Here is a 16,420-nt window from a genome sequence, read left to right on the forward strand (position 1 = left end):
AATGACTGAATTCCTAAACAGCACACGTGTCCACCAACCGGTGAAATGACAAACAGATGTAATCCATACCGTGAATAATATTTAGAACAAAAAGAGGTGAACTGTTATACACTCAGCAACATGGATGAGTTATTCATAATTCACGGAAGCATTGTTCAGTGGGGGGAAAGCCAGATTAAACAGCCTACCTATTTTTGTGATTCCGTAACATGAAATGCTAGGAAATGCAGCATAATCTACGATGCTACACAGCAGACGAGGGGTTGCCCAGGGCCCTGGGGATGGAGAACCTTGACTTGGAAGGAGCACCGGTAGCTTCTGGGCGATGAGAAGGTTCTATTTCTGGCTTATGGTGGTTTTTACACAGGTGCACTCCTTTCGTCAAAGTTTATTAATGCGGACACTTAAAGTAGGTGCTTTCCAATAACATTTATTTTTAAAATACGCTTTTGCAAATGTGGCTAAATGACATCAACTAACGAATCTGTGAAAGAGTGCCGTTCATCGTACGCCATTGCTTGGCTTTTCTGGCAGCTGACATCTTTGAAAAGCAAAGGTGTGTGCGGAGGCTTCCAGCGTGGTGGCATTAGGGGGAGACCTAGAGGAAGTGGGGGGCGGGTCACGAGGGTTCAGGGAGAGAACCAGCGCGCGGTGTAGACGCTGGAGAGGCGATGGCGCCGTGCCCAGGCCGGGAAGGGCCTCGTGGGCTTATGCGCCTGGGGCTTTTACTGCACAAGAGGACACCGGCAGGAGAATCTGATTCAGCATTGATGACAAAGAAATTTGAAACCATTGTGACTACTAAGGCATGTGCCATAAAGTTTGCTAAAATTGTATTATTTAGGACTTTGGCTGCATAAAATACATAAACAGAGACTGGAGGGCATGCTAAATATATTTAAAAGGATAATGACATTTGGGATGAAATATTATGTCCTCTTTAGTATTGTTTGTAGAAATTTTCCAAAGATAATATTGAAAACTTATTAGTCATTCCCAATCAGTTTCTTTTTTAAAAAATATATTTTATTGATTTTTTACAGAGAGGAAGGGAGAGGGATAGAGAGTTAGAAACATCGATGAGAGAGAAACACCAATCAGCTGCCTCCTGCACACCTCCTACTGGGGATGTGCCCGCAACCAAGGTACATGCCCTTGACCGGAATCGAACCCGGGACCCTTCAGTCCGCAGGCCGACGCTCTATCCACTGAGCCAAACCGGTTTCGGCTCAACCAGTTTCTTTTGATACTTCCAAGCCAGGGAGATCGTCCTGGTTAGTATCTGCCATGAGTTGTGTTTATGTGCAGCATGACACGAGCATAGACGTCCTATTAAGTACCGGTGGTGAGAAGACGTGTGTGTCTGACCACAGTGTGCGAAGGCCGTGGGACAGTGACCACAGTGCAGGCTGTGTCCGCTGCCGGGACCCTCCGCGTGTCCTTCCTTTTCCCCTGAACTCTCCGTCCTGACAGGAGCTTTCTAAACAGCCAGTCTCTGCTGGCTCTCCGTGACCTTAACTCATCTTCTGACCATTGTGAACACTCGGTGCAACTAAGAATAGGCAGAGCCGACTTCACACGGCTAAGAATCAGTGGGGTAGAATTACCCCTGACTACCAAGGTAATTTTCGCTCTCGTGGAGTCGTGTTACAGAGGATGGATTTATACCGCTAATAAAAGCATCTTTTCTGGTTGGCAAAAAAGAATTTGAATGTTTCTGAAACCACTTTGGTGGTAGGAGGTAGCGGGGGAAAGAACATGAGCTCGTCTTTTAAAAGCGGTGATGACTTTAATTTAATTTTGCTAAAACACTTTGCCTCGGGGGCTCGGCCCCATAAATATTGGGTTTCTCCTTGGAATGGATTTAGAATGAGTGCGCAGCACTTCCTCCAGCCCCGATGGCTTCTTTGGACCGCGGTTTCCTTCAGTGGAAGATGGAGAAATAAAAAAGATGGAGAGGGAAGATTTTGGGATAAGAATACACACGTGAAATCAAATCGTGGTTTGCTGGTAGGTTAAGAGTAAGACAGTGACAGTACCAGTGTGTTCTGCATAAATCTACGAGGGGGATCCCTTTCATCCATGGACAGAGGCTGTGGTGTTACATTCTGCCCGAGGGCAGCTTCCCAGGAGACTGAGCTCATAGCTGTGTTTCCCGGCCAGGCCTGTGCTCACCCTCAGGGGTAGTTACGAGCACTGCGCCTGCTGGGAAGGTCACCGCCCGGCCCTCCATAGACCACCCACCCGGGAGGGAATGGGCTCCAGACTCGGGGAGGCCAGGTGTGCAGTAGACGGGCGGGGGCGCGGGGAGGAGGTGGGCTTGCACCCCTTCCCTAAAGGCCCCTCCTGGCAGCTGTGCGGCAGGAAGTGCAAACTCAGGTGCTGGTCTGTGAGCACACCGGAGCTCGGGTGCGTTTCACCGCTCGGTGTCCCAAAGCGCAGGGTTCTCACCCCCCGCAGGTGACCAGGATGCCAGCTGGGCAGAGACCGGACAGAGCCCTGCGCAGGGCAGGGAGCTTCTCCTCAAGGTTCCTCGTCTCAAATCTCGTTTTGAAGATTAGAAAGGACTTTTAGTCTCACTAAAGACAAGCCCCTCCTTGAACTAATTCAGGCACTTTTGAAATTCTTTCTTGGTTGAAATAAGCAAAAGAAAACTCCATTCTCAGCAGTAAGGATCAACACTAAATGAGTAAATTAGGAAGAAAAAAAAGTGTGGGAAACCAGGATGATGTGATTGAGTTGAGTGTGAGACTGACGTGGACGGTTGGGAACAGGAATCATGATGAGAAAGGAGAGGACGGCCCAGCCCAGCCCCGGCTCACCCCGACCCGAGCAGCCTGAGGCCACAGGTTCCTGGTCTGACTGCCAGGTTGTCAGAGAAGCCTTTCAATCTGTGTTTATGTGAAACGGCCCAAATGGTGTTTATAAAATTGGCCTGAAAGCCCCAATGAAATAGTGACTTAGCCCTGGCCAGTGTGGCTCAGTGGATAGAGCATCAGCCTGCGTACTGAAGGGTACCGGGTTCGATTCCAATCGAGCACGTACCTCGGTTGCAGGCTCCTCCCCGACCTGAGGCCTGGTCGGGGCTCGTGCAGGAGGCGACCCATCCATGGGTTTTTCTCACATCAATATTTCTCCCAGTCTTTCCCTCTACCTTCCACTTTCTCTAAAAATCAATGGAAAAAATATCCTCAAGTGAGGATTAAAAAAAACAACCATCAGTTATGGACAGAGACTGAGTGTAAAAGTCTGTCCAGTGTGTCCGGGCCGGTGTCCACGTGGTTAGAGCACTTGCTTGTGCACCATAGGGTCTTGCGTTGGATTCCTGGTCAAGGGCACGTACCCCGGTCGCAGGTTCAATCCCCACCCCCTGGTGGGGTGCGTGGGGGAGGCAACCAATCAGTGTGTCTCTCTCATATCAATGTTTCTCTCTTTGTCTCCTCTCTTCCCCTCCACTCCCACTCTCTCTAAAAAATCAATGGAAAAAATATCCTCACTCCTTAGGTGAGGATTAAATATATATATTTATACCCGATTTACTTTACATTGATCTTATTTGGGGGGGGGGGCAGATAAAGAAGTGACATTTATAATCTATAGATATAAAAGGCTAATATGCTAAGTGTCTGACCGCCCAACTGGTCACTATGATATGCACCGACCACCAGTGGGCAGACACTCAACACAGGAGCTGCCGAGCTGCAGTGACTTGGCAGCGGTGGTTCTCGGGTAACGCACCCCAAAACCAGAGAGGAGGGAGCCCAATTCCTCGCGGGGCCCGCACGAGTCCACCTTCGGCCGTGGATTATGTTGTTGCTGGGGCACTGTCGCCCCGAATCTGGATTACTGCACACTTGTGTTTGCGTTCCATAACCTGTACGACAGCAACTTTGTAGAGTGCCCTCTTGTACTCCAGGACCCCTTGGGGGATGTCGGAGAGCCAGTTTCGGCCCGGTCCCCCCAGGGCAGGCCGAGGGACCCCCACCTGCTGCAGGGACCCCACTCACTCCACAGGCGCCCTTCGAGCCATGGGTGTGGCCGGCCAGGAAGAGACCGCAAGAGGTTGGCTCCAGGGTGTTTCCACCCCCTTCTCACCCAGCCCCACCTACCGGCCACCTTCTGATTAACTTCCTTTCAATGTGCACGAATCCATGCACCAGGACACTAGTGTCCAAATAATTAGTATATTTCACCCAGAATTATCCCAGCAGCCCTAAATATAATGTTTTCTTGCCCTTCAACCAAGAATAAAGCTCTTACGGAATACCTTTTTTTTTTTTTTTTTTAATGGAAGAGACATCAGAAAGGTAATGTTTGACCTGTGACTAATTTTCACCTCCCTCCGCAACCTGTGCTCTGACTGGGAATTGAACCATGACCTCTTGGTTCATAGGTCGATGCTCAGCCACCTAGCCACCGTGGCCCGGCTCTTCTTGATATCTTGATGTTCTCGTTTTGAGCATAAGCAGTGACACTGATTTGTAGTTAATAATAACTTCAGAGGAGCGTAAGGCGAGTGTGTCTGACTAATAAGGATAACGTGAGTGTCACGTATGGTGCCATTAGTTACAGAGATCGGAATGTGACCCAGTGTATTAGGAAAAACTATTTTACCATTTTGTCTTAAGATATATAAATGTCATCCTAATAGAGGAATTTAGATTTGATACTGCTGTCAGTTTACCAATTGGCTTTTTTATTTCATACATATTTTAACTCTTTGCACTCGCTTGCTTTTTTCTCGATTCCTTTATTCTAATACTAACCGTGTCGAGTCACACTCAACATCCGAGTGCAAAAGGTTAATATAATTTATTCAAATGAATAAGTAATATTTTTTGAACACTTGCGATATGTCCACGCATGAGCTAAACATTTGTGGGTGCTAGTTGGTTTCATCCTCACAGAAACCCTGTGATTTAGGTAGTATTGTTACCCCTGTTTTACAAATGAGAAAACGGAAGGTTGGAGGTAGACCTACTCAAGGTCATGCAGCTAGCGAGGGCAAAGCTGAGATCTGAACTCAGCAATCTGACTTCACCACCAATGCTCGCACATTCAGATAGCCAACTCTAGAATTTCCAAATTATTTATGATCCCAGAAATTTTCCACATCATCTCTGTCCATTTTTGATGATTCTATTTAAACATAATTACTGTATTTATTTCCTCCTAGGTTTATGTTCCAGATGAAAATAATGCTATTTTGGGAAGAAATACAAATAAGCAAGTTTTTGAAGGTTTGACAGCTGGACTTCTCAAAGTCAGTTCTGTGGTTTTTGGCTGCCTGATTGCCAATCCACCAGATGGAAGCGGCCGGCCGGCTACCCCGAAGACGTCGACAGAAGAAACGAAAAACCAGCCCTCCCAAGGCGATGCCTTTAACAGTCGCGTTCAGGACCTCATCAGGTAAAGCTGCTAGATTTTAAAATACTTCCTTCTTTGTTTAAAAAAGAAGTTAAGGTAATTTAAATCTCTGGGCCCATGTGGTGGCCCTGGTTCTCACAACACCATCCTCTCATTCCTGGTAGAGAATAGCGACATTGTGTAGAGAGAAGGAACACTTGTTAATGGAAGGGCTATAGCTGGTGCTCCGCTCTCATTCTTGGTATTTAGATATTTTAATATGTGAATACGTTGTGTCCAAGTCTTGCTATCGGCTCTTTTCAACAAGGATTCCTGAGCACCCTTCCAGAGATCCCAGGTCATCTCTGTCTATAAATCGGCGCAGACGTAAACAGTCACACAGCTACCGTTTGTGGAGCATGTGGGACACCGTGTTGTGGGAGGTACTGAGTGAGGCTTTGCAGCCCTGCAGGTGAGGAAATGCTCAGGAAGGCACTGTTGTGACTCTAGTTGAGCAGGTTGATAATTACGAGCCCTTCTTTTGTTTTCCAGTAGATGGAGCTATAGCCCAAGTTTTTGTTGTCTCTTACCTGAGCTACTTGCACGAGGAGGGCAGGGATGGCTGTGGGTTAGGGAGTGGTAGCCTGGGTGTGGAAAGCAGGATGGAGGTTGCCTCTGCTGTGTCGGGTCGCTTGGCTCTCAGAGCACCACCACCATAACCGGGGCAAGGGACATCTGGGTGAACCCCCCACTGCTGCCCCATTCCCTGTGGCCATTGGCTCTGCTGTGCTCTGACGGGGAAGCCGGAAGCTCCGGCTCCTCCTCTGCTGCTGCCCCTCACCCTCATCGGGTCAGAGTGGTGGCTGCTCCCAACTCCTCCTTGGCTCCCTCCTTTGCCGGGGCCACTGGCTCAGCCCTGGCAGCCGGCGTCCGAGCTCTGTGCACGTTCCTGTCCCCCCTGCCCTGCCTCCCCTCCGCGTTGAATACCTGCCTTCATAGGTACCACATGTTAGTGCTGATCAGGGGAGCCCTTGCTGGCTGATAGCTGACGTACCAGCTGCAAATGTCAGGGGCCTCTCCCATGATGCTGCTGTCCACGGCCTGTCTATGCCAGGACCACCTGCCTCATGCTGTGGCTTGTAATACGGTGGGACTCAGCGTGTGGCACCTCCAGCTCTGCCTGCTTGTCAGGACTGCTTTGCTGTTTGGTGTGTTTTGTGGTTCCATGCCGTTGTTTTCACTAAGGGGTTGTCCTGAATCCACAGACCTGAGCCGCTTTTCTTCCTCCTCTGTCTCTGCGTGCCTGCGTCTGTCAGCGTGGGCTCTGCCTGTAACTGGTGCGGGGCCACCAGCAGGCCCAGACTCCCATCTCTCCGGGCCGAGAGCCCCCGTGGAGAGAGATTCTTCCCGTGGGCACGGCCAGTTCCCCGAAGATGCTGAGGGGTCCCCGCAGGTCATGGCCCGCCCGGGACTCCCCTGTGCCGCGGAGACGGTGCTCAGCCTGTCCTGGAGCACAGGCCCTGCGGGAGGCACAGCACTCGCCGGCCACGTGGGAGTGGAGGGGACGCGCTGGGCAGACGGAAGCAGGCGGCCACTGCTGCTCCCTCTGGGCCGCGGCGATAGTTCGCTGGGACGGCTCGGGCAAGCGCACTTTCTAGACTGGGACGTCCTGTACGGATACAGGGTCTGGTTCTATTAGATCAGGTTAGCAGATTCCTCCGCCTCGCCTCCTTACCCAGAGGCGACGGGGACGCACCGAGGAGCAGGCGCACAGCTCCTTCACACGTGTCCCTGGAAGTCAGCGTGTTGGCGTTCAGGATGGCTGCATCGTGGTCCTGTCCTCTCATGCATGGCAATGCAGTAGCACCGAGTCAGGATAAGACGTCTAAGCTAAGGTGGTGGATCTGCAAGGTCATTATCGTCTTACCTGTAAGACGCCGGGGCCTCCTCCCAGGTCAGCTCTCAGGGCTGGCACTTTTCAGAGCAGAAAGCGGTGAGCATCTCGCTGCCGGGTCTGTACTAAATAGTGTTAGGGTTCTTGAAACAGGGAGCCTGCAGCTGGCAGCAGAGGGTTCAGTTTGAACAGGGTGTGTGGGCAGCATCGGAGTGTAAGGAGCACTGGCCTCGAGGGCAGAGGTCATCACACAGCATTCCAGCTGTTGTCCGGCGCCAGCCCCACGATGGCCAGGTGATGATGCTCGGTCATCTTTCTGGAGAAGCAGTGTGAGCATCGCTCAGAGAGGAGAACCACTTACAGAAATAGCTCGTTGTTCGGGACTAAATCACTGGAGAAGTTTGACTCGGACGGGTGTGGTTTGCTGTGTGAGGACCTAAGCTCCTGTTCGCTCAGACTGACCGGAAGGGAGGGTGCGGCGGCCTGCGCGGGGGTAACGCTTCTCCGCCCTTGCAGCTACGTGGTGAGCATCGGCCTGATCCACAAGCTGTGTGGCTGCTTCCTGTCCGTGCAAGGCCCGGTGGACGAGAACCCCAGGCTGGCCTCGCTGCTGCAGCACGCGGCCGGCCTCCTGCAGGGCGCCTGCGCGCTGTGCTGGGCGCTCACCGGCAGGTAAGTGCCCCCTGAGGTCCGTCTGGACCGAACCCGGGAAACTTCTCTTCCATTTGGGGGGTTTGGGCCACTTCCTCGGGAGGCAGGTGGTCATCTTGGCCTTCTGTATGCTCCTGCCCCGTCCTTACTGGCTTCCGTATTGAAGTGGGCGCCAGCCTCCTGTCAGTCTGTTTTCCTGGTGGGTGTCGTAAACCTGACTCCCTTGATGGGAAAACCCGAGGGGGAAGCCGGATCCAGGGGAGGCAGTGCGTCAGCGGCAAAGCACGCCCAGACCAGGCCGGTCCTGAGCACGGCACAGCCCTGGCGCCGCGCCGTGTTCACAGCCACGAGGGGTGTTATTCTCCCCTTTGCCCCGTATTCCACGGATCCCGTGAGTGAGGGAAGGACCGTCCAAAATCAGTAGCTCCCTGAAGTCACACATGACCCAGGGCATGATTGTCGCGGGGTGCCGGGACTCCTGCCGCCCGGGGAGCTCTAGACTCCGCCCGGGGCCCTCTCCTCGGAGGCCCAGGACTCCCCCCCCCCCCCCCCCCCCCCGACTGCAGGGTGACTCAGCGTTTCCCACGCCATGGGACTTGCCTCCCGGGATGCGGAGGACTTTCAATAGAAGAATTTCCTTACAATTAATTACAAGCAGCACTGCAGACAGAGTCTTTTTTAGGGGTTTTCAAGAACAAAACTAATTATTGCCCCGGCTGGTGGGCTCAGTGGTTGAGCATCGACCTATGAACTAGAAGGTCACTGTTCAATTCCTGGTCAGGGCACATGCCTGGGTTGCGGGTTCGATCCCCAATAGGGGGCATGCAGGAGGCAGCCGATCGATGATTCTCTCTCAGCATTAATGTTCCTATCTCTCTCTCCCTCTCCCTTCCTCTCTCTGAAATTAATTAAAAAAAAGAATGAAACCAATTATTGAAACCTCTAAAGTCTACACACTTAAAGAAATATTACCCATCCATATTCAGTGTATACAGAATGCCACTGACTAGATTCAGAATACCTTAAAAGACAGAATTTTTTTCTAAAATGAACCTTCTCAACATTTCTTTTTCTTTTTTTATATATTTTATTGACATTTTACAGAGAGGAAGGGAGAGGGAGAGAGAGTTAGAAACATCAATGAGAGAGAAACATCGATCAGCTGCCTCCTGCACACCCCCCACTGGGGATGTGCCCACAACCAAGGTACATGCCCTTGACCGGAATCGAACCCGGGATCTTTCAGTCCGCAGGCCGACGCTCTATCCACTGAGCCACACCGGTTTCGGCCTCCTCGACATTTCTTGTGCTGTGCATAGGACCCCTGAGCCCACCTGTTCTTCCTTGGCATCACCCCCCCCCCCCCCCCCGTCACATCGCCGTGAAGATTGGGACTGAGGGTCGGGGAAGCCAGTGTTCCATCAGTCTGCTCCCTTCCTGAGCCGAGGGGCACGCAGGGAGTGCTGTTGGTGGGTCTGTGACTGGAGGAGCCGGCGCCCACACTCCACACACAGGCTGTGTGCCACCCACTCGCCCCTGTGCCGTCCCTTCCCCCGAGGGACCCCGCCTGGCCTGGTTCTTCTGTGCCCCGCGCTGTCTGGGCTCGAGGGAGTGGCCGGTGAGGTACCGAGTGAGCCCCAACCCTGGGAGCCCCGGGAGGCCGCCAGGGAGTTCCTGGGGCCTGGATTGTCTCCGAGGGGCGACAGGACCATGTTTCTCTTAAAGCGCCGGCCCTGAAACGTGCACCAGTACCCGGTGGCAGGAGCCTCGCGGTGGCAGGACTGGGGGCGCCTGTGGGGACGGAGTGAGCGGAGGGACGTGCCTGGCTTGGACGACGAGGGAGGAGGAAGGAAGGGAGGGATCCAGAATGACTCCAGGGTCTGACTTGAAATTTCTGAGTGGCGGACGGTATAGCCCCAGCCTAGGCAGCGTAAGCATTTTCCACGGAGCCTCCCAGACATCCCTAAGGATTGTGCGAGCAGGCCGAAGTCTCTGTGTACGTTGTATGTAAAACCGAAGTGTGTGTGTGTCTGTGCGTGTGCACACGTGCAGAGAGAAGTACAATTGTTTCGATGTACTTAATGCAGCTGGATTTTTAAATAAATTAGTGGTTCACTCTTGGCGGTTTTTAAGAATTCCTAATACATTTTACCCAATATAATTTCCTTCTCCAAACCCAGTTACTCAGCAAATTTCTGTTAGTAAGCCTTGCTGCAGAAGCAGATTATTCTAGAAAAAAGGTCCAGGTGGTTCCTGATTCAGATTTCCTCGGCCTGTCTTAGCAGTGACCCCGGTCGCTGTTCTCCCCTCCTTTAGTCCCAGCGTGTCCTGGCACCACCAGGGCCCCCGATACTTACAGGCCGTGTCGTCTACTCCCCTCTTTATGGAAATTATGTTTCTAACTGCAAATGCAGCGGCCTGCTGAAGCACTTGGTTACGTGTGTGACACAGCGTCAGCGAGGTCACAGCCGGTCCGAAGCAGTGGCCCGGTGATGGGGGTCGTTCACCAGCGCCTGTTTGGGCTGCAGGAGCCGCGCGGCGTCCGGGACGGAATCAGAGACAAAGAGGAGCCAGAGGCGTCCTGTGTGGGCGGCCGCGCCCGAGACAATTAGGTGCCGGTGAGAGCCCAGGCCTCGGTACACGCCGGGTCTGCTGGTGGCCGCCTGTGGGAGGGCGGTTAGCAGGTGGCCGAGCCCGCTGCCATTGTGCCCTTAATCTCCTCATTTCTACCTGGCTCTCCGGGAGGCCGCCTGGGTGTCAGGATGCGCGCGGCTAATCCTCGCTCAGGGCGGGGAAAGGCACTGCTCCGTGTGAACAAGGAGCTTGCATTTCAGTAAAGACTGAAATTGTGATCTGCTCGAAAAAGGACTGGTTTTACGTTAGGATTGCTCCAGAGTTTCCCCAGTGAGTTGTTCACAAACTCCCGTCCTTCATCACTTACACCAGGCGTCCTCAAACCACGGCCCGCGGGCCACATGCGGGTGTTTTTGCCGTTCTGTTTTTTTACTTCAAAGTAAGATATGTGCAGTGTGCATAGGAATGTGTTCATAGTTTTTTTTAAACTACAGTCCGGCCCTCCAACGGCCTGAGGGACAGTGAGCTGGCCCCCTGTTTAAAAAGTCTGAGGACCCCTGCCTTAAACAAAACTCAGCCGTCTGTGAGAGGGCCCTCAGAAACGCCTGTGTCTTTGGCCGGCACTGCTGCCAGCTTTCCGTTCTCGGTCCCAGAGGAAAGGGTGGTTTTCATACCCCAGCCGTGCTCACTGCGGCCCTCGGTGCTGGCTCCTGAGCCCACCTGGCAGGACCACAGCAGCCCTGAGCGAGGTGAATTGCGGCCAAGACGGCCTTCCACTTAGTCAGAGGCATTTCCAGACTCACAGCGGCAGGGGCTCCCCAGCGAGGGGCGGAGGCACAGCCCCGACCCCTGCCCCTTTTAATCGGTTGGTGAAGACTTCTGAATTCTGGAATATTTTCACACAAAAAGAGGTTTGTCGTTACGTGTATTGGTGGTTTTCATTTCCATATCCCTCAGCTGCAGTAACAAAATGGGTTCTACCCAAGATCCCTGGAAACCTGCCGTAAAAAGATAGGAGTGGTTATAAGTTGGCCCGTTAATTATGGGGGATAAATGAGCGCCTCTCAAGTGGTTAAGGGTGCTTGAAAACCGTGTGTGCGGGCGAAGGTAAACCGTAACTCCGCCTGCCTGAATCATTCCCTCATTCATTAAATAAATATTTATGTAGCACTTCTCTGTGCCGGGCCCTGAGCGAGGCGTGGAGATCCAGAAATGACTCAGACACCTATCCTGCCCTCAAGGACCCTGTAAGCCGGAAGGGAAGGAAGGTCATAGCCGCTGCCCGTGGTGAGAGGCGGAGAGCGCTACGGAGGCTGCGCACCGGGCCCAGCACACGCCGGTCGGTGCAGAGCCGCTGATGGGGTGCAGAGGAGGAGAGGTCCGCTTAGTGGGAGGAATTAACTGTTTTCTGGAGCAACTAAAGTTCAGTCTGGGCCTGGGAAGACAGGAAGGGCTGCAACATTTAGAGTTGAAAACGGAGCAAACAAAGAAGAAAACGTAACGGCATCACGCAGAAACGTATGCAGAATGGAGGACTGACTGCAGCTGGGTTTTGATGTCGGTGCCTCCCAGGCTGCTATGAGGCTCAGAGGAGACCACAAGTGTTCCGGGAACGTGTGAGCTACCGGCAGGCTTGGTCTGTAGGTGGGTGGGCAGGGCGGCCCCTCTGGGGAGGCGACCCTGAAGCTGAGATGGAGTCCGTCAGGGAAGCCCTGGGCACCGGGCTGCCGTCGAGCAGAAGCGGGGGCTGATGGCACCCACATGTCGGCACCGGGCGTCCCAGTCACGGGAGGCAGCGCAGGAGGGAGGTGCAGGGGGAGGCGGGAGGGGAGGCCGGGCCAGGGCAGAGATAGAAGTTGGGATTTTCTCCGAGTGGGATGGGGGGCCCTGGAGGAGGTGAAGCGGGCAAAACCTGACGGTTAGAAAGTAGCGGGCTCCTGTTTACTCTGTAGACAGGGTGGGAGCGTGGGGGCGTCACCAGGCAGCCCCCACGAGACCGTTCCCTCAGTTCCTCGCCTGGTGGGGCAGGTGCCTTCCGTGGCAGCACGGCAGAATCCGCCCAGAGCCGCGGCTGTGTAAGGGACTGAGGGGGCTGAGGCTACAGAGGCAGACACCCAGCGAGAGGCAGCCCTGCCCCGAGGGTCCCCGACCCAGGACCGCACCTGCCAGTCCCCCTCCGCTGCTCCCTCCCGCCTCCTTAGAGCGTGCAGCTCGCTTTCCAGAACACCCAGTCCTGGGCGCCCGCAGCCCCAGCTCCCTTCTCTGGGAGCAGGGGGTTCAACCAGTGACTTCACCCACCTGGCACACCTCCGAGGGGCGTTCTCTGGGGTCCGGGCTAAAGGGGAGGGTCACACAGAGGCCTCAGGGGTTCCAGGACCACAGGAGCGAACAGGCCCAACTCCAAGAAGCTAGGAGAGCAGTCGAGAAGGTCCCCGCACTGAAGGAGACCCAGGGACCGGGGGACGACAGCAAGCCGGCCAGGAGCAGGCGGGAAGGGGCCGTCACGGCTGCGTTTGGGGGCCCAGCAAGGCCTGGAACGTGAGTGGTCTAACGCCGAGTGGGGGGGGGGGGTGCCCTCACAGGTGACTGCAGCTCTTGCCCCGCTACGCTCTCCTTTCAGGCAGTCAGGTTTTCAGGTCCTGTTCAGGAGTATTGATAGCTTTTCCTAGTTAAATTTATCTTTTTAATGAACAGAAGTGAATATGCCACTAAGATTTCTAGTCCTAGAGACCAAACAAAAACACTTTAAAATCCAGCCCTTGCTGGTTTGGCTCAGTGGATAGAGCAGGGGTCCTCAAACTTTTTTTTTTTTTTAATATATTTTATTGATTTTTTTTTTTTCAGAGAGGAAGGGAGAGGGACAGAGAGCTAGAAACATCGATGAGAGAGAAACATCGATCAGCTGCCTCCTGCACACCCCCACTGGGCATGTGCCCGCAACCAAGGTACATGCCCTTGACCGGCATCGAACCTGGGACCCTTGAGTCCGCAGGCAGATGCTCTATCCACTCATCCAAACTGGTTAGGGCGTCCTCAAACTTTTTAAACAGGGGGCCAGTTCACTGTCCCTCAGACCGTTGGAGGGCCGGACTATAGTTTAAAAAAAACTATGAACAAATTCCTATGCACACTGCACATATCTTATTTTGAAGTAAAAAAACAAAACGGCAACAACACCCGCATGTGGCCCGCGGGCCGTAGTTTGAGGACGCCTGGGATAGAGCGTCTGCCCGAGGACTGAAGGGTCCCGGGTTCGATTCCAGTCAAGGGTACATGCCTCCATTGTAGGCTCGATCCCCGGCCCTGGTCGGGGCGTGTGCCGGAGGCAACCAATTGATGTGTCTCTCTCACATCGATGTGTCTCTCTGTCTCTTCCCCTCCCTTCCACTGTCTCTAAAAATCAGTGGGAAGATGTCCTCAGGTGAGGATTAACAACAACAAAATAAAATAAAACCGGATAAAATTGAGAAGATCTCAGCGTGTAATATACAACATTTCAGATCTGACTTTTTAGGTTTTCCATGCATTTTTAAAAGAAAATGTTATGCCTGATATGAATGAGGCCTTTTACCTTTTTTATTATAAACATTGAGGCTGAAAGTGATTATAACTGACAGTTAAGACCAACAGCAGCCAGTGGCCTGTTCGAGGACAAATGATCTGCATTTCAGACTGAATCAAAAGTAAACACTCTGTCAAGTCCCTCAGGACTGCGCTAGGCCGGCCTCCCGCCGCAGGGAGAGGGGCTTCCCCGTGAGGCGTGGTGTCTGCCTCCAGCCGCCTCCATTCTGATCGTGGACGCTCACTGGATGGATTTTTCTGAAGGACCATTTTCGGTCCATCAGGAGAACGTGGCCGAAGATCTTGGGATGTGTTTCTTTATGATCTATGATCAGGGTTTCCCTAAATAATGCAGTGGGGTCGGGAGAGGGGGACGCATTCTGATGACTTTACTGACTTTTTTTTCTTATTCTTTTGAAAAAAGTACTGTACTTTCCAGCGTATAAGACGACTGGGCGTATAAGATTTTCCTGGGTTAAAAAGTCGTTTTATACACCGGAAAATATGGTATATTGGACTATATTGATGGGATTAGATGTAATGGATTAGATATATTGGACTACCGTATTTTCCGGTGTATAAAACGACTTTTTAACCCAGGAAAATCTTATACGGCCCAGTCGTCTTATACGCCGGAAAATACGGTAGTAGCAGTAAATTCATGTCATTGGAGAAATTCTTGGAAAGTCTAGGTATTAAGGTGCCTTACATGTTAAAGCCATATTCCTGAGTATCTGCATGGGGACGTGCTGACAGTCCCTTTAAAACCAGCGCCAGCAGCAAGGGAGGCCGGGGGGCGGGCGGGGGGGGGGGGGGGGGGGGCAGCCTTCTCGTTCACGGCAGCAGGACTTTAGCGGCGCAATGTCACTCATCCCCGAGGCTTCAGGGAGAAATGTCTCTGGCTCGTCACTGGCTCTCAGAGGCAGTCGGTGCTAAACAAACACAGACCCTTGTTGGAACCTTATAGTAAACCCAGACGCATTAGTCTCTGCTCCGTCTCCCGGCAGGGTCTGACCCCCACCTCTCTGGCTGTCGGGGGGGGGGGGGGGGGGAAGGGCCAACGGACACGCTCACAGCGTGCAAGGTTCTGAGGTGCCCGTGAGCAAATAGATGCGATTTCTTACCTTTTTGTTTTCACTGAGCCCGTAAGGTAGGAAGTGTTTCTCCACGATGATGCAGGTTACATTTCAGCCTGTGTGCCTGTTGGACAGTGTTCAGTCGCCCGAGGTTTGACGTCAGAGGAGGAGGCATGGGGGGGAAGGAGAGGGGCTCCTCAAAAGCCCTGGGAGTGCCCCGCCCGTGCCACCAGCACGTTTGTGTGACCCCGAGCATGCCACCTGGTCGCTAGGTCTCGGAGGTGCCTCCTCAGGGGGCAGTCGGGGTGCCGTTTCCCGGGGGGAGGGGAAGGGGGAGTGAATGATTGGCAGCCATGGGCACGAGCACCGCAGGTTCGCGGTCAGTCGGTGCTTCCTGGGACCCGAGCTGAGGAGTGAGGTGGGTGTGCAAACCCTGGCTTCACGTTGGCTCCGGGAGTCCGTTTCCCAGCACTGGCTTCGGGCTCCCCCACGTGCTGCCCCTGCCCCTGGCTGCTCAGCGGAGTTCCTGGTGTTGGGGTGACGCTCACCCAGATGGCTGGTTCGGGGGTCTGGCCCCGCCCCGCCCCGCCCTGCCCCTTGATGAGGAAACTGCCCCAGGGGGTTCCATGTCTGCCCACCTCGGGTCCCAGCACAGCCTGGCTGTGAGGCCTCTGCTGCCCGCGAGCTGCTCCCCGGGGTTCCCGTGTGCGTCCCGAGGGGCCCTGCTGGCTGGGTCTCTGGGCCCCAGAGTGCTCGGGCCTCTGGCCGGACCCGGAACCCCAGCAGAGGAGGGCTGCCCGGCTTCCACCGCAGCCCGGGCCGCGTGTGCTGTGTCCGCAGCGGCGGGGCTGCCCGAGGGCTCGTGCTCCCTGTGGCCACGTCGGGTGGTTTGCTCGCGGCGCCTGCTCGTCTCGCTCCGTCCTGGAGGTAGAGGTCAAGCGCTGGTGTCTCTTTGTCAGGTCGTACAGCATATTCGACAGCAATCGCCAGGACCTCACAGGGCTGACGGCGGCTCTGCAGGCCACAGACCTCGCGGGCGTCCTGCACATGCTCTACTGCATCCTGTTCCACGGCTCCCTCTCGGACCCCGGCACCGCCAGCCCCCAGGAGAGCTACTCTCAGAACACGGTCCAGGTGGCCATTCAGAGCTTGCGTTTCTTCAACAGCTTCGCAGCTCTCGATCTGCCCGCTTTTCAGGTACGGAGCATTGGCCGGCGTCGGTGACCGGCCACCGGTCCGTGTCCAGTGTGGACAGGAGGCGAGGGCCTTCCGGACTGGGCACGAGGAATGAACTCACCAGTCTGAGGGTTGCACGGAG

The 16,420-nt window shown here is 54.0% G+C and overlaps 1 protein-coding gene across 1 annotated transcript in view; it reads left to right on the forward strand.

The window, feature by feature from the left end:
- Positions 1–16,420, forward strand: part of SCAPER (S-phase cyclin A associated protein in the ER) — a 197,683-nt gene that overhangs the window by 156,839 nt on the left and 24,424 nt on the right. The window contains exons 26-28 of the mRNA XM_054713413.1: positions 5,177–5,409; positions 7,757–7,912; positions 16,062–16,299. Of these exons, the coding sequence (XP_054569388.1) occupies positions 5,177–5,409; positions 7,757–7,912; positions 16,062–16,299 (627 nt within the window). The remainder of the gene's footprint in view (positions 1–5,176; positions 5,410–7,756; positions 7,913–16,061; positions 16,300–16,420) is intronic.

This window comes from Eptesicus fuscus, chromosome 25 (genome assembly GCF_027574615.1).
Source record: "Eptesicus fuscus isolate TK198812 chromosome 25, DD_ASM_mEF_20220401, whole genome shotgun sequence".
NCBI lineage: Eukaryota > Metazoa > Chordata > Mammalia > Chiroptera > Vespertilionidae > Eptesicus > Eptesicus fuscus.